At 44.3% G+C, this 22,804-nt stretch overlaps 1 protein-coding gene across 1 annotated transcript in view; it reads right to left on the reverse strand.

The window, feature by feature from the left end:
* Positions 1-22,804, reverse strand: part of LOC137345903 (uncharacterized) — a 270,894-nt gene that overhangs the window by 125,826 nt on the left and 122,264 nt on the right. Inside the window, exons 7-8 of the mRNA XM_068009144.1 lie at positions 20,610-20,690; positions 5,785-5,820 (exon numbers count right to left, since the gene is read on the reverse strand). Coding sequence (XP_067865245.1) covers positions 5,785-5,820; positions 20,610-20,690 — 117 coding nt within the window. The remainder of the gene's footprint in view (positions 1-5,784; positions 5,821-20,609; positions 20,691-22,804) is intronic.

Consider the following 22,804-nt stretch of genomic DNA (forward strand, 5'->3'; position numbering starts at 1 on the left):
CAAAGCACATGGGAGAGGAGGTAATATTCTTCTTTTGGGCCTCCTTATCTCGAGAGACAATGGATACGCGCCTGGAGGTGGTCAGTGGTTTGTGAAGCAGCGCCTGGAGTGGCTATAAAGGCCAATTCTAGAGTGAAGCTCTTCCACAGGTGCTGCAGAGAAATTTGTTTGTCGGGGCTGTTGCACAGTTGGCTCTCCCCTTGCGCCTCTGTCTTTTTTCCTGCCAACTACTAAGTCTCTTCGACTCGCCACATTTTAGCCCCGTCTTTATGGCTGCCCGCCAGCTTTGGCAAACGCTGGCAACTGACTCCCACGACTTGTGATCAATGTCACAGGATTTCATGTCGCGTTTGCAGACGTCTTTATAGCGGAGACATGGACGGCCGGTGGGTCTGATACCAGTGGCGAGCTCGCTGTACAATGTGTCTTTGGGGATCCTGCCATCTTCCATGCTAGAGAATCAATGGCATCACTGAGTTCTGATTTGGTTGGCTGTATGCCCAGTTTCTACGCCAATTTATCTGGACTTATTACCCGTAACTGCTGCCTTCCGTGTTGTGTCAGTCGCTGTGAGGCAACTATGGAGTGACCTCTCCATGGCGCATGCCTGGGCAAGTTTATGGAGGTTAAGAGTTGCCCAGTCGTCAAAACCCCCCTCTCGGCCTTTCTGGTGGGGTCCAAAGGAGTGCAGAGCACGACGTTTGGCACCGGTATGGCTGCAGGAACTGCCGGATACATGCCAAAGGTGACACATGACCACCTTCGGGGTTCCGCTCCGGATTATCTGTTAGGGTTTACTCCCTTAGCCTTGGTCTCTCCCGAGACGCCCACAAGGCAGTGGGGTTGTTAGGGCCCCTACACAGGTGTAGGATGGTGCCTGTGGGAGGAGGGGATGCGAGGGGGAAGGGTGGAGGGAGGGGGGGGTGCGAGGGGGCTGTAAGGGGGTGGGGTGGGGGGGTGATTAAGGATTGATTAACAGGCAGAAAACAGAGAGTAGGAATAAGCGGGTCATTCTCGCATTGGCAGGCTGTGACTAGTGGGGTGCCGCATGAATCAGTACTTGGGCCCCAGCCACTCACAATATATATCAATGATTTGAATGTGGGGACCAAATGTAGAATTTCCAAGTTTGCAGATGACACAAAATTAGGTGGGAATGTGTGTTGTGACAAAGATGCAAAGCGGTTTCAAGGGGTTTTGGGCAGACTTAGTGAGTGGGCAAGAACACTCTAGAGTAGGAGGAACAGGTGTGCAGAGTGTTTCTTAAATGGTAAGAGATTACAAAGTGTAGATCTACAATGGGTCCTGGGGGTCCTTGTCAATAAGACACTGAAAGCTAACATGTAGGTGCAACAAACAATTGGAAAGGCAAATGGTATGTTGGCCTTTATCGCAAGAGAATTCAAGTACAGGCAGAGTGAAGTCTTGCTTCAATTGTATAGAACGTTGGTTAGACTGCACTTGGAGTACTGTGTGCAGTTTTGGTCCCCTTACCTTAGGAAGGATATTATTGCCATAGAGGGAGTGCAACGAAGATTCACCAGACTTGTTCCCGGGATGGTGTGACTGTCCGATGAAGAGAGATCAGGGGAAGCTGGGCCTGTATTCTCTAGAGTTTTGAAGAATGAGGTGTGATCTCATTGAAACCGACAAAATACTTAAAGGAAAAGACAGGGTAGATGCAGGTAAGATGTGTTCCCTGGTTGGGCAGTCTAGAACCAGGGGACACAATTTCAAAATAAGGGGAAGCCACTTAGGACAGAGATGAGGAGAAATTTCTTTACTCAGAGGGTTGTGAATTAGAACATTAGAATTAGAACATTACAGCGCAGTACAGGCCCTTCGGCCCTCGATGTTGCGCCGACCTGTGAAACCATCTGACCTACACTATTCCATTTTCATCCACATGTCTATCCAATGACCACTTAAATGCCCTTAAAGTTGGCGAGTCTACGACTGTTGCAGGCAGGGCGTTCCACGCCCCTACTACTCTCTGAGTAAAGAAACTATCTCTGACATCTGTCCTATATCTATCACCCCTCAACTTAAAGCTATGTCCCCTCGTGTTTGCCATCACCATCCGAGGAAAAAGACCCTCACTATCCACCCTATCTAACCCTCTGATTATCTTATATGTCTCTATTAAGTCACCTCTCCTCCTCCTTCTCTCCAACGAAAACAACCTCAAGTCCCTCAGCCTTTCCTCTTAAGACCTTCCCTCCATACCAGGCAACATCCTAGTAAATCTCCTCTGCACCCTTTCCAAAGCTTCCACATCCTTCCTATAATGTGGTGACCAGAACTGCACGCAATACTCCAGGTGCGGTCTCACCAGAGTTTTGTACAGCTGCAGCATGACCTCGTGGCTCCGAAACTCGATCCCCCTACTAATAAAAGCTAACACACCATATGCCTTCTTAACAGCCCTATTAACCTGGGTAGCAACTTTCAGGGATTTATGTACCTGGACACCAAGATCTCTCTGTTCATCTACACTAACAAGAATCTTCCCATTAGCCCAGTACTCTGTATTCCTGTTACTCCTTCCAAAGTGAATCACCTCACACTTTTCCGCATTAAACTCCATTTGCCATCTCTCAGCCCAGCTCTGCAGCCTATCTATGTCCCTCTGTACCCTACAACATCCTTCGGCACTATCCACAACTCCACTGACCTTCGTGTCATCCGCAAATTTACTAACCCACCCTTCTACACCCTCTTCCAGGTCATTTATAAAAATGACAAACAGCAGTGGCCCCAAAACAGATCCTTGCGATACACCACTAGAAACTATACTCCAGGATGAACATTTGCCATCAACCACCACCCTCTGTCTTCTTTCAGCTAGCCAATTTCTGATCCAAAGCTCTAAATCACCTTCAACACCATACTTCTTTGGAATTCTCTACCCCAGAGGGCTGTGGAAGCACAGTCATTGAGAATGTTTAAAGCAGAGATTGACAGATTTATAAGTACAAATGACATAAGGGGATATGGGGATAGTGTGGGAAAAAGGCATTGAAGTGGATGATCAGCAATGATCATAGCGAATGGCAGGGCAGGCTCAATGGGCTGAATGGCCTACTGCGGTTCCTATGTTCAGGAATCTTATGTTCCTATGGTTGTGGATCCTTCTGCCAATGGGAACAGTTTCTTTCCATCTACTCTTCCCAAACCCCTCATGATTTTGAACACCTTTATCAAATCTCCTCTTAAGCTTCTCTTCTCCAAGGAGAACAGTCCCAGCTTCTCAATTTCCTTATCCCTAGAACTATTCTCATGAATATTTTCTGCACCCTCTCTAATTTCTCCACATCCTTACGAAAGTGTGGTCCCAGAACTGGACACAATTCTCCAGTTGAGGCCAAACCATTGTTTTAGAGAGCTTTATCATAACTTCCTTGCTTTCATTCTCTATGCCCTTATTCATAAAGCCCAGGATCCCGTATGCTTTATTAATCGCTTTCTCAACCGACCTTGCAACCTTCAATGATTTGTGCACATATACACCCAGATCCCTCTGCTCCTGCACCCCTTTAGAATTGTACCCTTTATTTTATATCGCCTCCCCTCATTCTTCCGACCAAAATGAATTACTTCACACTTCTCTGCATTAAATTTCATTTTCCACTTGTCTGTCCATTCCACCAACCTGTCTATGTCGTTTTGAAGTTTATCGCTATTCTCCTCAGAGCACAATACTTCAAAGTTCCGTGTCAACTGAAAATTTTGAAATTGTGCCCTGTATATCCAAGTCTATGTTCTTAACGTGCATCAAGAAAAGCAAAGGTCCCAACATTGATCCCTGAGGAACCCCACTATATACCTCTCTCCAGTCTGAAAACCAAACGCTCACCACTATTCGCGGTTTCCTGTTACTCAGCCATTTTAATATTGGTGCTGCCATTGTCCCTTTTATTCCACGAGTTACAACTTTGCTCACAAGTCTGTTGTGTGGCACTTTCGCAAATGCTTTTTGGAGGTCCATGTACACATCAACAGCATTAACCTGATCAACTTTCTCTGTTACCTCACCAAAAAACTCCAGCAAGTTGAATATGATTTGACCTTCACAAATCCATGCTGGCTTTCCTTAATTAATACACATTTGTCCAAGTCACTGTAAATTTTGTCCCAAATTATTGTTTCTCAAAGCTTTCTCACCACTGAGGTTAAATTGACTGGCCTGTAGTTGCTAGGTTTAGCCAGTGGTGGGAAAGTTATTGGAAGGGATTCTGAGAGACAGGATTTATATGCATTTGGAAAGGCAAGGTCTGATTAGGGATAGTCAGCATGGCTTTGTGCGTGGGAAATCATGTCTCACAAATTTGATTGAGTTTTTTGAGGAGGTGACCAAGAGGATTGACAAGGGGACGGCGATGGACGTTGTCTAAATGGACTTTAGCAAGGCCTTTGACAAGGTCCCGCATGGTAGGCTGGTCCAGAAGTTCGAACACATGGGATCCAGGGTGAGCTAGCAAATAGGATACAAAATTGGCTTGGTGATAGGAGGCAGAGGGTGGTAGTGGAGGGTTGTTTTTCAGATTGGAGGCCGGTGACCAATGGTGTGCCGCAGGGATCAGTGCTGGGTCCTCTGTTGTTTGTCATATATATTAATCACTTGGATGTGAATGTAAGGGGCATGATTAGTAAGTTTGCAGATGACACCAAAATTGGTGGTATCGTGGACAGTGAAGAAGGTTGTCTAAGGTTACAACAAGATATAGATCAACTGGGAAAGTGGGCAAGGGATTGGCAAATGGAATTTAATGCAGACAAGCGCGAAGTGATGCATTTTGGGAAGTTAAACCAGGGCAGGACATATACAGTGAATGGCAGGGCCCTGGGGAGTGTTCTTGAGCAGAGAGACCTTGGCGTGGAAGTACATAGTTCCCTGAAAGTGGCAACACAGGTCGACAGGGTGGTGAAGGCGGCATAGGGCATGCCTGCCTTCATTGGCCGAGGCATTGAGTACAAGAGTTGGGACGTCATGTTACAGTTGTATTTGGAGTCGTGTGTGCAGTTCTGGTCGCTGCACCACAGGAAAGATGTGATTAAGCTCGAGAGGGTGCAGAAAAGATTCACAAGGATGTTGTCTTGTTTGGTGGGCTTGAGTTATAAATAGAGATTGGATAGGCTGGGTCTGTTTTCCCTGGGGCGAAGGAGGCTGAGAGGGGACATGATGGAGGTATATAAAATGAGAGGCATAGATAGGGTAGATAGCCAGAGTCTGTTTCCCATGGTAGGGGTGACTAAAACTAGAAGGCATAGATTTAAGGTGAGAGGGAGGAGGTTTAAAGGGGATCAAAGGGGTAAATTTTTCACACAAAGAAGAGTGGGTATCTGGAATGAGCTGCCTGAGGAGGTGGTGGAGGCAGGAACAGTGACGACATTTAAGAGGCATCTGGACAGGTACTTGAATGAGAAAGGCATAGAGGGATATGGAATTAATGCAGGCAGGTGGGATTAGTATCGATAGGCATGATGGTCGGCATGGACACGGTGGGCCGAAGGGCCTCTTTCTATGCTGTACGACTATGACTCTATCCATATACCCTTTTTTGAACAAGGTTCTAACATTTGCAATTCTCCAGTCTTCTGGCACCACCTCGGGATCTAAGGAGGATTGGAAGATTATGGCTAGTGCCTCTGCAATTTTCACCCTTACTTCCCTCAGTGTCCTTGGATGCATCTCGTCCAGTTCTGGTGACTTATCAACTTTAAGTATAGACCGTCTGTCCAATACCTTTTAGCAATTTTTAGCCCATCCAGTGTTTCAATTACCTCCTCTTTCACCGTGACCCATGCAGTATCTTCTTCCTTAGTAAAGACAGATGCAAAGTATTCACTTAATACCTCAGCCAAACACTGCCTCCATGCGTAAATCCCCTCTCAGGTCCCTAATTGGGACCACTCCTCCCTTTACCATCCTTTTACAATTTATATACCTATAGAGGTCTTTTGAACTCCCTTTTATATCAGCTACCAGTTCTTCTCATATTCTCACTTTGCTTCTCTTATTTCTTTTGTCACTTTCCCTCTGAACATTCTATATTCAAGTTTAGTTTAGAGATACAGCACTGAAACAGGCCCTTCGGCCCACCGAGTCTGTGCCGACCATCAACCACCCATTTATACTAATCCTACACTAATCCCATATTCCTACCACATCCTCACCTATCCCTATATTTCCCTACGACCTACCTACACTAGGGGCAATTTATAATGGTCAATTTACCTATCAACCTACAAGTCTTTGGCGTGTGGGAGGAAACCGGAGCACCCGGAGGAAACCCACGCAGACACAGGGAGAACTTGCAAACTCCACACAGGCAGTACCGGGAATTGAACCCAGGTCGCTGGAGCTGTGAGGCTGCGGTGCTAACCACTGCGCCGGTCTGGGTTTCAGTTGTATTATCCACCTGACACCTGTCATAAGCACCTTTTTTCTGCTTCATCTTTTTCTGTATCTCTTTTATCACCCAGGGTGCTCTGGATTTGTTTGCCCTACCTTTCCCCTCTTGGGAATGTGCCTTGACTCTTTAAAGGCAGCCCATTGATCTGTTACAGTTTTTCCGGCCGTTCTTAGATTCCAATTTATTTGTGTCAGGTCCATTCTCATCCCATTGAAGTTGGTCCTCCCCCAGTTGATTATCTTTACACTGGATTGTTCTGTATCCTTTTCCATAGCTAACTTAAACTTTATGCTACTATGATCACTGTCGCCTAAATGTTCTCCTACTGACATTCACTCGACCCACCTCATTCCCGAGAACCAGATTCGGCAGTGCCTCCTTTCTCATTGGAACAGAAACATACTGATGTAGAGAATTCTCCTGAACACACTCCAGAAACTCTTGGATACATACATACATATTAACATATGGATTAGGAGCAGGAGGAGGCCATTTAGCCCCTTGAGCTTGCGCCGCCATTTGATTCGTCATGGCTGATCTGATTGTGGCCTCAACTCTACTTTCCTGTCTACTCCTGTTCACTTTGAGTCCCTTATCAATCAGGAATCTATCTAACTCAGCTTTAAAAATATTCCATGACCCTGTCTCCACTGCTCTCTGTGGAAGAAAATTCTACAGACTAACAACATAGAACATAGAACTGTACAGCACAGTACAGGCCCTTCGGCCCACAATGTTGTGCCGAACCATTAACCTACTCAAGATCTCAGTCACTACCTACCCTTCATTCTACTATCATCCATGTACCTATCCAAGAGTCGCTAAATGCCCCTAATGTATCTACTTCGACTACCACCACTGGCAGTGCATTCCAAGCACCCACCACTCTCTGTGTAAAGAACCTACCTCTGACATCTCCCCGAAACCTTCCTCCAATCGCCCTAAAATTATGCCCCCTGGTGATAGCCCTTTCCACCCTGGGAAAAAGTCTCTGACTATCCACTCTATCTTTGCCTCTCATCATCTTGTACCCCTCTATCAAGTCACCTCTCATCCTTCTTCGCTCCAATGAGAAAAGCCCTAGCTCCCTCAATCTTTCTTCGTAGGACGTGCCCTCCAGTCCAGGCAGCATCCTGGTAAATCTCCACTGCACCCTCTCGAAAGCTTCCACATCCTTCCTATAATGAGGTGACCAAAACTGAACACAATATTCCAAGTGTGGTCGAACCAGGGCTTTATAGAGCTGCAGCATAACCTCGCGGCTCTTAAACTCAATCCCCCTGTTAATGAAAGCCAACACACCATACGCCTTCTTAACAACCCTATCAACTTGGGTGGCAACTTTGAGTGATCTGTGGACATGGACCCCAAGATCCCTCTGTTCCTCCACACTACCAAGAATCCTGCCTTTAAGCCTGTATTCTGCATTCAAATTCGACCTTCCAAAATGAATCACTTCACACTTTTCCAGGTTGAACTCCATCTATCACTTCTCAGCCCAGCTCTGCATCCTGTCAATGTCCCGTTACAACCTACAACAGCCTTCCACACTATCCACAACTCCAGCAACCTTTGTGTCATCGGCAAACTTGCTAACCCAGCCTTCCACTTCCTCATCCAAGTCATTTAGAAAAATCACAAAGAGCAGAGGTCCCAGAACAGATCCTTGTGGAACACCACTGGTCACTGAGCTCCATGCTGAATACCTTCCATTACTACCACCCTCTGTCTTCTATGGGCCAGCCAATTTTGTATCCAGACAGCCAACTTTCCCTGAATCCCATGCCTCCTTGCTTTCTGAATGAGCCTACCATGGGGAACCTTATCAAACACCTTGCTAAAATCCATATACACCACATCCACTGCACTTCCTTCATCAATGTGTTTTGTCACATCCTCAAAGAATTCAATAAGGCTTGTGAGGCATGACCTGCCCCTCACAAAGCCACGCTGACTGTCTCTAATCAAACCACACTTTTCCAAGTAATTATAAATCCTGTCTCTCAGAATCCTCTCCAATAATTTGCCCACTACCGACGTAAGACTGACTTGTCTCTAATTCCCAGGGTTATCCCTATTCCCTTTCTTGAACAAGGGAACAACATTTGCCACCCTCCAATCATCCGGCACTACTCCAGTGGACAGTGAAGACGCAAAGTTCATCGCCAAAGGCGCGGCAATCTCTTCCCTCGCTTCCCGTAATATCCTTGGGTATATCACGTCTGGCCCCGGGGACTTATCTGTCCTCATATCATTCAAAATTTCCAACACATCCTCCCTCTTAACCTCAACCTGTTCAAGCATATCAGCCTGTTCCACGCTGTCCTCACAAACGACCAGGTTCCTCTCAATAGTGAATACTGAAGCAAAGTATTCATTTAGGACCTCCCCTACCTCCTCCGACTCCAGGCACAAGTTCCCTCCACTATCCCTGATCGGCCCTACCCTCACTCTGACCATCCTCTTGTTCCTCACATAAGTGTAGAATGCCTTGGGATTTTCCTTAATCCTACCAGCCAAGAATTTTTCATGTCCCCTTCTAGCTCTCCTAAGTCCATTCTTCAGTTCCTTCCTGGCTACCTTGTAACCGTCTAGAGCCCTGTCTGATCCTTGCTTCCTCAACCTTAAGTAAGCTTCCTACTTCCTCTTGACTTGCTGTTCCACATCTCGTCATCCAAGGTTCCTTCACCCGACCATCCCTTCCCTGCCTCATCGGGACAAACCTATCCAGCAGTCGCAGCAAGTGCTCCCTAAACAACCTCCACATTTCTGTCGTGCATTTCCCTGAGAACATCTGTTCCCAATTTATGCTCCCCAGTTCCTGCCTAATAGCATTGTAATTCCCCCTCCCCCAATTAAATATTTTCCCATCCTGTCTGCTCCTGTCCCTCTCCATGACTATAGTAAAGGTCAGGGAGTTGTGATCACTATCACCGAAATGCTCTCCCACCGAGAGATCTGCCACCTGGCCTGGTTCGTTGTCAAGCACCAAGACCAACAAAGGCCGACTAGAGGGGAGACTATCTACATATTGAGTCAGGAAACCTTCCTGGATACACCTGACAAAAACTGCTCCATCCAAACTATTTGCACTATGGAGGTTCCAATCAATATTAGGGAAGTTGAAGTCACCCATGACAACATCCCTGTTACTTCTGCACCTTTCCAATAATCTGCCTCCCAATCTGTTCCTCCGTGTCTCTGCTGCTATTGGGGGGTCTATAGAAAACTCCCAGCAAAGTGACTGCTCCTTTCCTGTTTCTGACTTCCACCCATAATGACTCAGTGGACAAACCCTCCTCGACGACCTCCCTTTCTGCAGCTGTGATACTATCCCTGATTAACAATGCCACTCCCCCACCTCTTTTACCTCCCTCCCTATTCCTTTTGAAACATCTAAACCCTGGAACATCCAACATCCATTCCTGCCCTTGTGATATCCACGTCTCCGTGATGGCCACAACATCGTAGCTCCAAGTACTGATCCATGCTCTAAGTTCATCACCCTTATTCCTAAATTTTCTTGCGTTAAAATAGACACACTTCAACCCATCATTCTGGCTGCAACTTTGCACTGTCAACTGTCTAACCTTCCTCACAGACTTTCTGCACTCTGTATCTGCCTGTTCAACAGCGACCCCATCCACTGATCCGTAGCTCCGGTTCCCATCCCCCTGCCAAACTAGTTTAAACCCTCCCGAAGAGCTCTAGCAAACCTCCCGCTCAGGATATTGGTGCCCCTCCAGTTCAGATGCAACCCATCCTTCTTGTACAGGTCCCACCTTCTCCAGAAGGTATCCCAATGATCCACATATCTGAATCCCTCCCTCCTACACCAGTTCTGTAGCCACGTGTTCAGCTGCACTCGCTCCCACAACCCTCAGAGAAAAAAAATTCTCATCTCTGTCTTAAATAGGAGAACCCTAATTTTTCAACTGTGTCCCCTCGTTCTCATCTCTATGAGGGAAAACATCCTTTCAGTATCAATCCTGTCCCTATCACTATCCCAGTCTGTATGAGGATAATTAAAGACCCCCATTATAATAACTATAATTAGTCATTTGGAAGTAGAGAAATTGAGTGTTGCTGAAAACAGAGACATTTTGTCAAAGCTTTTCGTCTTTCACTCATCAGAACAATTCTCAAGAATACCAATGTAAGGGAAAGCAGCAAATTTATACTGTATGAAAACAGAGTGCTGATTGGTTGGCAAGTGGACTCTGATTGGTAGAGGCATTACCATGGAGACTACACCAGTTTCTGGTGACTGCCATTTAACAGTCAAGCTTTGTTTGAAATTTAAACCAAGCAGCTTGAATCTGAGTGGTCAAGGCAATTGGTCAACTTTTTACAGTTTATATCAATGACTTAGATGAGGGGAGCAATGGCATAGCTAAATTTGCAGGTGACACAAAGGAAAGTATGTTGTGAAGAGGTTGCAAACCAATATAGATAGTTTATTGGTTTAGTTTAGAGATACAGCACTGAAACAGGCCCTTCGGCCCACCGAGTCTGTGCTGACCATCAACCACCAATCCTACACTAATCCCATATTCCTACCACATCCCCACCTGTCCCTATATATTTCCCTACCACCTACCTATACTAGGGGCAATTTATAATGGCCAATTAACCTATCAACCTGCAAGTCTTTGGCATGTGGGAGGAAACCGGAGCACCCGGAGGAAACCCACGCAGACACAGGGAGAATTTGCAACTCCGCAGAGGCAGTACCCAGAATCGAACCCGGGTCCCTGGAGCTGTGAGGCTGCGGTGCTAACCACTGCGCCGCCCACATAGGTTGAGTGAGTGGGCAGAAATCTGGCAGATGGAGTATAATGTGAGAAAATGTAAAGTAGTTCACTTTGGCAGAAAGAATAAAAAAGCAGAGTATTATTTAAACGGAGAACGACTGCAGAATTCCGAGGTGTACAGGGATCTAGATGTTCTAGTGCACAAGTCTCAAAATATTAGTATGCAGGTAAAGCAAGTAATAAAGAAGGTTAATGGAATGCTTTCCTTTATTATGAGAGGAATTGAAAATAAATGTAAGAATATTATGCCTCAGTTATACAGGGCATTGGTGAGACCACATCTCGAATACTGTGTGCAGTTTTGATCCCCTTATTTAAGGAAGGACGTGAATGCTTTGGAGGTGGTTCAGAGGAGGTTTACTACATTGATACCTGGAATGAGAGGCTTGTCTGATAAGGAAAGGTTGGACAGACTGGGTTTGTTTGTACTGGAGTTTAGAAGAGTGAGGGGAGACTTGATTGAAGTTTATAAGATCCTGAACGGTCTTGACAAGATGTATGGTGCAAAGGATGTTTCCTCTTGTGGGGGAGTCCAGAACTAGGGGGCATTGTTTTAAAATTAAGGGTCGCCCTTTTAGGACAGAGATGAGGAGAATTTTTTTCTCTCAGAAGGTCGAGCGACTTTGGAACTCTCTGCCTCAAGTGGTGGTGGAGGCAGAGTCATTGAATCATTTTATGGCGGGATAGATTGATTCTTGTTAGGCAGGGCAATCAAGGTTATCGGGGATAGATGGGAGTGTGGAATTCGAGACACAAACAGATCAGCCATGATCTTATTGAATGGCAGAGTAGGTTCTCGGGGCCAAATGACCTACTTCTGCTCCTAATTCCTATGTTCATATGTAAGGCACAGCCCTGAGGAACGAACCAGTGAATGGCTGTCATTTATTTTGTTCAGCTGAAACAGGTGCAACATGTGTACATGTTCTTTCTGTCTGCAAAGAACAGGACCCTGTGCATTAATATGTGCAGCTTCCAGAACGGCAAATGTGCCACACTGCGAGCCCTTAAATCTTAAATTGGTTGTCAGAGTAATTCTTAGCACACTGAGGATTATTTAACAAATAAAAACAAGAAATGCTGGAAATACTCAGCAGATCTGGCAACATCTGTGGAGAGAGAAACAGAGTTAACGTTTCAGGTCAGTGACCCTTCATCAGAACTGGCAAAGGCCAGAGATTCTGGTTGCTGGCCATTTCAACACTCCCCCCTGCTCTCATGCCCACATATCTCTCCTGGACGTGCTGCAGCGTTCCAGTGAACATCAACGTAAGCTCGAGGAACAGCATCTCAATTACTGATTAGGCACGCTACAGCCTGCTGGGCTGAACATTGAGTTCAATAGTTTCAGAGCATGACGGGTGCCCCTTTTTCTTTTTTGTTACTTCTTCTTTTTTATTTGTTTATTTTATTTTGTCTTGTCTCATCCTTCATTTTTTTTTACCATGTGCCTACCCACTGCTTTTTTTCATGTTTGGGCTCGGGCTGTTCTATTTTACTGTCAATTAACACCCTCTCTGCACTAACGCGGTGTCTTTCAACACACCATCAACATAACATTTGTCTTTGCTCCATGACCTTCTGGCCATTTATTCTCTGTGACCTTGTCCTATTCACACCTTCTCTTTGGTTATCTTCTGCCTCACCCCTACTTTATTTGCTTAAAATCTATTACATTTCTAGCTTTTGTCAGTTCAGATTGAAGGGTCATTGACCTGAAACGTTAACTCTGCTTCTCTCTCCACAGATGCTGCCAGACCTGCTGAGTATTTCCAGCATTTCTTGTTTTTATTTCAGATTTCCAGCATCTGCAGTATTTTGCTTTTATTATTTAGCACATGTTGTCCAATTGCAGAATCACATCTAATTTTGGACACTGTGTTTTGAGTTTTGCAAGCACTGGCTGGTTGGGTGCGATCTGTACCTTGCCCATTTTGAACATCAGAAGGGGCAAGATGTTTGATATGATCCGCCAGTCTTTGGAACGTACGGCTTATGTACCTAGCATCACACTGGCATTAAAATTCATATATCATACATTATCATTTAGGTGATGGGCAAAACATATTTTTGGCTTGATGGCAGTATCCTGTTAGTAGCGAACACCACACATGTTGCTACTGCAGAGTAGCAGCATGAAACAGCTAGCCTTACCTGTTGTTCAAATATAGGTCGTACGTCCCAAAGACTGATGGATCATATAAACGAGGCGGGGAGGCAGTGGCATATTGGTATTGTCACTGGACTAGTAATCCAAATGTCCTGGCTAATGCTCTGGGAGAATGTATTCAAATCCCACCACAGCAGATGGTGAAATTTGAATTCAATTAATAAATCTGGAATTAAAAGCTAGTCTAATGGTGACCATGAAACCAGTATCGATTGTTGTAAAAACCCATCTGGAAATCTGCTGTCCTTTACCTGGTCTGGCCTACATGTGACTCCAGACCCACAGCAATGTGGTTGACTCTTAAATGCCCTCTGAAATGGCCTCGCAAGACACTCAGTTCAAGGGCAATTCGGGATGGGCAACAAATGCTAGCCTCGTCAGCAATGCCTGCATCACACAAACAAATAAAAAAAGTCCCTTCTGTTGTTCGCAATGGGCAAGGTACAGGCCATACCCAACCAGCCTGTACTTGCAAAACTCAAAACACAGCGTCCAACATTTGATGTGATTCTGCAATTTGACAACATTTGCTAAATAATCCGCAGTGTGCTAAGAATTACACTGACAACCAATTTAAGATTGTCAGTTGGGCTCGCAGTGTGGCGCATTTGCGTGTCCTGGAAGCTACATATATTAATACACAAGGCCCTGTTCTTTGCATACAGAAAGAACATGTACATACATTGTGCCTGTTTCCGCTGAACAAAATAAGTGACAGTCAATCGCTGGTTCATTCCTCAGGGCAATGCCTTTACCAATCAGAGTCAAGTTGCCTGGTTAAAATTTTAAACAAAGCTTGGCAGTTAACCGTCAGTCACCATGGCAACAGTTCTACCAGAGTTCACTTGCCAACCAATCAGCACACTCTACTCAAACAGTATAAATTTGTTGTTTTCCCTTCCATTGGTATTCTTGTGAATTGTCTTGTTGAGTGCAAGACAAAAAGCTTTGACAAAAGTCTCTGTTTTCAGCAATACCCTATATTTCCTGCACCCCTCTAAGTTCTTTACAAGCTTGTTCCTCTATATCTTTTCCATTCGTTGATGGCCTATAGGATACACCCAGCAATGTAATGGTACCTCTATTGTTTCTTAACCAATTAGATTCTGTCCTTGACCCCTCTCTCTCTAGCACTGTCATGTTCTCCTTAATCAATACTGCTAATCCTCCTCTTGTCTTTCCTTCCCTATCTTTCCTGAACACCCTGTCGTAACCAGTCCTGCCCTTATTTGAGCCAGCTCTCTGTTATTGCCACAACATCATAATCCAGAGATCATTACCTTTCAGCGTCTACTTTTTAATTTGGACCATAGGTCCTCAGACACTCTCTCAGCAGAACCTCGTTCCTAGTTCTACCAATCTCGATGATTCCTTCGTGGAGCACGACAATTGGATCCTTCCCCCGCCACTCCAGGTTTGTCTCCAGCTGCGAGGACATTTCTTTAACTCTGGCACTGGGCAGGCAACACAGCTTCAGAAGTCTCGATCATAGCTGCAGATATCAGTATTCTATCCTCCTGGCCAATGTTCCCTCGAATTTTCTTTGATCGCGCGGGCCCTTTAAATTTTTTTGTGCGGCTATGTGCAGTCTGCCCGGGAAATTTTGGGTCCCTGTGCAGCCGCGTGATTGCCCCTCACTATACTGTCTCCAATTACTACTTCGTTGAACTTAATTGATCTTCTGTACCCCGCTGCAGTAGTGAGTTTGTTCATCCATTCTGCGGACTTTGCCAGCATCCACTAAAGCAGCAAGAATCTCAAACCTGTTGCATAAGGGCAAAGACTGATGCTCCTCCAGTACTGCACCTGGGGTTCTCATATCTCCCTGACTCACAGACACACCCTCCTATCCCTGAGCACTAACCAGACCTGTACCACTTCCTAACCTGAGGAGTGTGTCTGCCTCTCCAATCAATGTTTAACTCCTTCCCTCCATCCCTGATACCTGGCAATGTGTGCACCTCAGATCAACAACTCTGAGCTGAAGTTCCTCGAGATGCAGACACTTGCTCCGTGTAAAATTAAAGCACATGGGATTGAGGGTAGTGTATTGCGATGGATAGAAAATTGGTCGGCAGACAGGAAAATAAGAGTAGGGATAAATGGGTCTTTTTCCGAATGGCAGGCAGTGACTAGTGGGGTACCGCAGGGATCGGTACTAGGACCCCAGCTATTCACAATTAATGGACCCCAGCTATTAATGATTTAGATGAGGGAACTAAATGTAATATCTCCAAATTTGCAGATGACACAAAACTGGGTGGGAGGGTGAGTTGTGAGGAAGATGCAGAGAGGCTTCAGGGTGATTTGGACAAGTTGAGTGAGTGGGCAAATGCATGGCAGATGTAGTATAATTTGGATAAATGTGAGATTATCCACTTTGGTAGCAAAAACAGGAAGGCAGATTATCTGAATGGCTATAAACAGAGAGAGGGGAATATGCAGCGAGACCTGGGAGTTCTTGTACACCAGTCGCTGAAGGTAAGCATGCAGGTGCAACAGGCGGTAAAAAAGGCAAATGGTATGTTGGCCTTCATAGCGAGAGGATTCGAGTACAGGAGCAGGGATGTCTTGCTGCAATTATACAGGGCCTTGGCGAGGCCACACCTGGAATAATTCTACATGCTAATCTCTTACGTGGGACATTGTCGAAAGCCTTCTGAAGGTCCAAATGAACCACATCCACTGGCTCCCTCTCATCAACTCTACTAGTTACATCCTCGAAGAATTCCAGTAGATTTGTCAAGCATGATTTCCCTTTCGTAAATCCATGCTGACTCTGTCCGATTCTACCACTGTTCTCCAAGTGCTCTGCAACAAAATCTTGGATAATGGACTCTAGAATTTTCCCCACTACCAACGTCAGGCTGATTGGTCTATAATTCCCTGCTTTCTCTCTACCTCCCTTTTTAAATAGTCGGGTTACATTAGCTACTCTCCAATCTGTAGGAACTGTTCCAGAGTCTATAGAATCTTGGAAGATGACCACCAATGCATCCACTATTTCTAGGGCCACTTCCTTAAGTACTCTGGGATGCAGACCATCAGGTCCTGGGGATTTATCGGCCTTCAATCCCATCAATTTCCCCAACATCATTTCTCTACTAATACTGATTTCCTTCAGCTCCTCTCTCTCACTAAGCCCTGTGTTCCCCAACATTTCTGGTATGATATTTGTGTCCTCCTTTGTGAAGACAGAACCAAAGTATGTATTTAATTGGTCAGCCATTTCTTTGCTCCCCATAATAAATTCCCCTGTTTCTGATTGTAAGGGACCTACATTTGTTTTCACCAATCTTTTTCTTTTCACATACCTATAGAAACTTTTACAGTCAGTTTTTATGTTCCCCGCAAGCTTGCTCTCGTACTCTACTTTCCCCTTCTGAATCAATCCCTTGGTCCTCCTTTGCTGAATTCTAAACTGCTCCCAATCCTCAGGTCTGTTGTTTTTTTTAGGCAAATTTATATGCCTCTTCCTTGGATCTAATGATATCTCTAGCTTCCCTATTAAGCCATGGTTTAGCTACCTTTCCCGTTTTACTTTTGCGCCAGACAGGAATAAACAATTGTTGCAGTTCATCTATGTGCTCTTTAAAAGTTTGCCATTGCCTATCCACCGTTATCCCTTTAAGTAACGTTTCCCAATCCATCATAGTTAACTCGTGCCTCATATCTTCGTAGTTTCCTTTACTAAGATTCAGGACCCTCGTCTCAGAATCAACTACGTCACTCTTCATCTTGATGAAGAATTCTATCTTATTATGGTCGCTCATCCCCAAGGGGTCTCTCACCACTCGATTGTCAATTATTCCTCGCTCATTACACAATACCCAGTCTAGGATGGCCTGTTCTCTAGTTGGTTCCTCAACGTATTGGTCCATAAAACCATCCTGTATACAATCCAAGAATTCCTCCTCTACGGTATTGTGACTAATTGGATTTGCCCAATCTATATGCAGATTAAATTCACCCGTAATTACAGATGTTCCTTTATCGCATGCAGCTCTAATTTCCTGTTTAATGCCATTCCCGACATCACCACTACAGTTTGGGGGTCTATATACAACCCCTACTAACGTTATCTGAGAAAGGACGTTCTTGCTATAGAGGGAGTGCAGCGAAGGTTTACCAGACTGATTCCTGGGATGGTGGGACTGATGTATGAGGAGAGATCGAGTCGGTTAGGATTATATTTGCTCCAGTTCAGAAGAGTGAGGGGGGATCTCATATAAACCTATAAAATTCTAACAGGACTTAACAGGGTAGATGCAGGAAGGATATTCCTGATGGCGGGGGAGTCCAGAACCAGGGGTGATAGTCTCAGGATACGGGGTGAACCTTTCCAGGACTGGGATGAGGAGAAACTTCTTCACCCAGAGAGTGGTGAGCCTGTGGAATTCGCTACCACAGAAAGCAGCTGAGACTAAAACATTGTATGTTTTCAAGAAGGAGTTAGATATAGCTCTTGGGTCTAAAGGGATCAAAGGATATGGGGTGAAAGCGGGAACAGGCTACTGAGTTGGATGATCAGCCATGATCATAATGAATGGCAGAGCAGGCTCGAACGGCCTACTCCTGCTCCTATTTTCTATGTTTTTACGTGATTGTCTGGGATCACCATGATCTCCACAAACTCTCTCATGCTGCAGTTGTAGCACACTGCCTGCACTGTCATCCTTGTATATAACCTTGTTTTATTAACTAAATTAATTAGTCAATTTACTTTAGATTATATATTTCAGTCTTTGAACTCAGCACTTGATCTATAATAACTTATAAGTAGATTAAACCTGTAACATGAACCACAAGTATTGGAGGCGAAAAACCACACTTTCTTCCCCCTCTGCAATGAATTCCCACTCTCACTAAATTCCCAACTCTTAGTCTGTTTGTGATGCACTCTGTACCAACTATTCACGTAGCAAAGGCAGAATGGTTTTAATGGAGGATTTTAACTTTCATATAGATTGGGATAAGCAGACTCATGCATGTCAGAAAGGTAGTAAACTTCTTGAGTACATCCAGGATAATTTTATGCAACAATATATGTCCTAGAACCAATAATGGGACATGTCATATTAGATGTAATAATGAGCCATCAACCAGATTTAGTTCACAGCTAAAAAGTGTGTGAATATTTATCTAATAATGATCATAATGTGATCAGGTTTAACAGTGTGTTTGAAAGGGAGAAATATAAAACAGCTGCTAAGTTTCCAGATTTATGTGAGGCTGACTTCAACACGATGAGAAAGAGACCGTCAACAGTAAACTGAGAAAATCTGCTGATGCGTAAAACAACAGAAGTGGAAGGTGTTCAAAAATATTTTGATGTGATCTCGAACCACTTTATACCCTAAGTGGTAAGAGCATAACTTACCAAAAAAAAAAAGCCATGGATCACTCAAGAGGTAAGAGATAACAAACTAAAAGAAAAAGCATACAAAAATGCAAAAAAAACACAGATCCTGGAAAATGGGAGATACACGAAGAACAGCAAACAAAGAGCTACAAAGAGTGAGCATGAAAGGACACTTGCAAGGAGCACTGGACCAAGACTTGGCAGGTTTGATAACACATGGACCATTAGACCCCCTTTTATCTTAGACCTCTCAACTGTGTCCAACACAAATTGCGATGCTTGAGGAGCAAGGATAAGTTTCTTTAAACTCTCATCTCGTTTAGAGTTTCATAATGGCTTTGGCAGAATAATTTTCTGTAATGTGACAGTTAAAAGTCAGAAAAATGCAAGTCACCATCCTAAAATCTCTGTCCTACTAAATATGCCAACACTTTTCCCCATTCATCTGAGGTGCCAAGTTACTCCACAAGATAATAAGTTCCAAAGGCATTTGTTGGTTTCCACAGAAATTAAAGGTACAGTACTATTAAAAGGTACCTGGAACTGCACCTGAAGTGCTGTAACCTGCAAGGCTACGGACCAGGTGCTGGAAGGTGGAATTAGATTGAACAGCTAGTTTCTTCAGCTGTGCAGACACGATGGGCTGAATGGCCTTTCTCTGTCATAACCTTTCTATTGTTCTATGGTTTTCTGACAATAATTACACACATACAACGATAACGATTGCTAATAATCACAAATATACGATAATAACTATTCCAAATCACGTATATACAACTGGACCTGTACTCTCTACAGTTACAAAGAATAAGAGGTGATCTCATTGAAACTGACAAAATTCTTACAGGGTGTATGTAGATAGGATATTTCGCCCTCCGGGGACATTATCTCAGAATAAGGGTCAGGCCATTTCAGACTAAGATGAGGAGGAGTTTCTTCCCTCAGAGGGTGGTGAATCTGTGGAATTCTCTACGCCAGAAGGCTGTGGAGGCTCAGTCATTGAGCATGTTCAAGGTAGAAATCGATAAATATCTGGATATTAATGACATCAAGTGATATGGAGATAGCGTGGGAAAGTGGCATTGAGCTGGATGATCTAATTGAATGGCGGAGCAGGCTTGACGGGCTGAATGGCCTACTCCTATTCCTATGTTCCTTTTATCACACATTCACAACAAAGACTATTCCTAATAATTACACACATGCTTGAGCCACTTATGGTACAAGACAAGAGAATTTACTGGGTCACAGGTTTCGAGCTCGAGGGAATCAGCTGGCCAAGCACTGTCAAATTCTGAAGTACCAATTCTCAAGGCCTTTTTATACTTTTCTTTCACTCTTGCTGTGAGGATCTGCATGTTTCAAAGTATTACCTCACCCAATTAGTTGCAATAAAATCTGTGGTAGATGCCTTTTCAGCGAAAATGCTGCCTGACTGGAATCCTATTCAGTAACAGAACATTGTTAATAGAAACTCACTTAATCCTTCAAGCTAATGTGAAGAATTTAACTGAGAGTAATGCAGATGTGGCTTCAACTACTACGATTAACTACGAAGTAGTTAATGCCTCTACAATTATATACCTAAAGTAGTAAAATTATGCAACTGAAGGAGACAATCAATTGTAAAACTACGCATTGCAGCAAATTCACGAAAAGCAGTTTTTTTTAGCGTTAGTGGCAAATGTGAGATCATCCACTTTGGACATTAAAAATAATAGAACAGGATACTTTCAGACAGATGCCAGGCATCTTAAAACATCCACAGGGCATCTGAAAATGACCAATTTTACTGGGAAAGATACTAAATGTGTTCTTCTGTTTTTCTCTCATTATGTAACACTCACCATTTTCACTTGCTTCATAAATTGGCAGAGGTGAAATTATTATTGTGAATACTCCAGACCCAAGTATAATGTAACGCTCACCTGTCAATGAATCAAAGTTTCAAAGAAATTAAAATATGGCTATGTAGGTAAGGACAAAATAGCATGGAAACTAATGCATTGTTAGTTCACCACAATTTTTCAGCCTCAGCTGTGGGGAGAATGAGCCCGGCCAGGTGGTTGAAGTTTCAGTAGGGGACTACTTTGGGAATAGTGATCACAATTCCTTAAGTTTTAGAATACTCATGGACAAAGACGAGATTGGTCCTAAAGGAAGAGTGCTAAATTGGGGGAAGGCCAACTATACCAAAATTCGGCAGGATCTGGGGAATGTAGATTGGGAGCAGCTTTTTGAAGATAAATCCACATTTGATATGTGGGAGGCTTTTAAAGAGAGGTTGATTAGTGTGCAGGAGAGACATGTTCCTGTGAAAATGAGGGATAGAAATGGCAAGATTAGGGAACCATGGATGACAGGTGAAATTGTGAGACTAGCTAAGAGGAAAAAGGAAGCATGCATAAGGTCTAGGAGGCTGAAGAAAGACGAAGTTTTGGAAGAATATCGGGAATGTAGGACCAATCTGAAACAAGGAATTAAGAGGGCTAAAAGGGGTCATGAAATATCTTTAGCAAACAGGGTTAAGGAAAATCCCAAAGCCTTTTATTCATATATAAGGAGAAAGAGGGTAACTAGAGAAAGGATTGGCCCACTCAAGGCCAAAGGAGGAAAATTATGCGTGGAGTCAGAGAAAATGGGTGAGATTCTAAACAAGTACTTTGCATCGGTATTCACCGAGGAGAGGGACATGACGGATGTTGAGGTTAGGGATAGATGTTTGATTACTCTAGGTCAAGTCGGCATAAGGAGGGAGGAAGTGTTGGGTATTCTAAAGGGCATTAAGGTGGACAGGTCCCCAGGTCCAGATGGGATCTATCCCAGGTTTCTGAGGGAAGCGAGAGAGGAAATAGCTGGGGCCTTAACAGATATCTTTGCAGCATCCTTAAACACGGGTGAAGTCCCAGAGGACTGGAGAATTGCTAATGTTGTCCCCTTGTTTAAGAAGGGTAGCAGGGATAATACAGGTAATTACAGACCGGTGAGCCTGACGTCAGTGGTAGGGAAGCTGCTGGAGAAGATACTGAGGGATAGGATCTATTCCCATTTGGAAGAAAATGGGCTTATCAGTGATAGGCAACATGGTTTTGTGCAGGGAAGGTCATGTCTTACCAGCTTAATAGAATTCTTTGAGGAAGTGACAAAGTTGATTGATGAGGGAAGGGCTGTCGATGTCATATACATGGACTTCAGTAAGGCGTTTGATAAGGTTCCCCATGGTAGGTTGATGGAGAAAGTGAAGTCGCATGGGGTCCAGGGTGTACTAGCTAGATGGATAAAGAACTGGCTGGGCAACAGGAGACAGAGTAGCAGTGGAAGGGACTTTCTCAAAATGGAGACGTGTGACCAGTGGTGTTCCACAGGGATCCGTGCTGGGACCACTGTTGTTTGTGATATACATAAATGATTTGGAGGAAAGTATTGGTGGTCTGATTAGCAAGTTTGCAGACGACACTAAGATTGGTGGAGTAGCAGATAGTGAAGGGGACTGTCAGAGAATACAGCAGAATATAGATAGATTGGAGAGTTGGGCAGAGAAATGGCAGATGGAGTTCAATCCAGGCAAATGCGAGGTGATGCATTTTGGAAGATCCAATTCAAGAGTGAACTATACAATAAATGGAAAAGTCCTGGGGAAAATTGATGTCCAGAGAGATTTGGGTGTTCAGGTCCATTGTTCCCTGAAGGTGGCAACGCAGGTCAATAGAGTGGTCAAGAAGGCATACGGCATGCTTTCCTTCATCGGACGGGGTATTGAGTACAAGAGTTGGCAGGTCATGTTACAGTTGTATAAGACTTTGGTTCGGCCACATTTGGAATACTGCGTGCAGTTCTGGTCGCCACATTACCAAAAGGATGTAGATGCTTTGGAGAGGGTGCAGAGGAGGTTCACCAGGATGTTGCCTGGTATGGAGGGCGCTAGCTATGAAGAGAGGTTGAGTAGATTAGGATTATTTTCATTAGAAAGACGGAGGTTGAGGGGGGACCTGATTGAGGTGTACAAAATCATGAGAGGTATAGACAGGGTGGATAGCAAGAA

The sequence above is a fragment of the Heterodontus francisci genome, chromosome 29 (genome assembly GCF_036365525.1).
Source record: "Heterodontus francisci isolate sHetFra1 chromosome 29, sHetFra1.hap1, whole genome shotgun sequence".
Lineage (NCBI taxonomy): Eukaryota > Metazoa > Chordata > Chondrichthyes > Heterodontiformes > Heterodontidae > Heterodontus > Heterodontus francisci.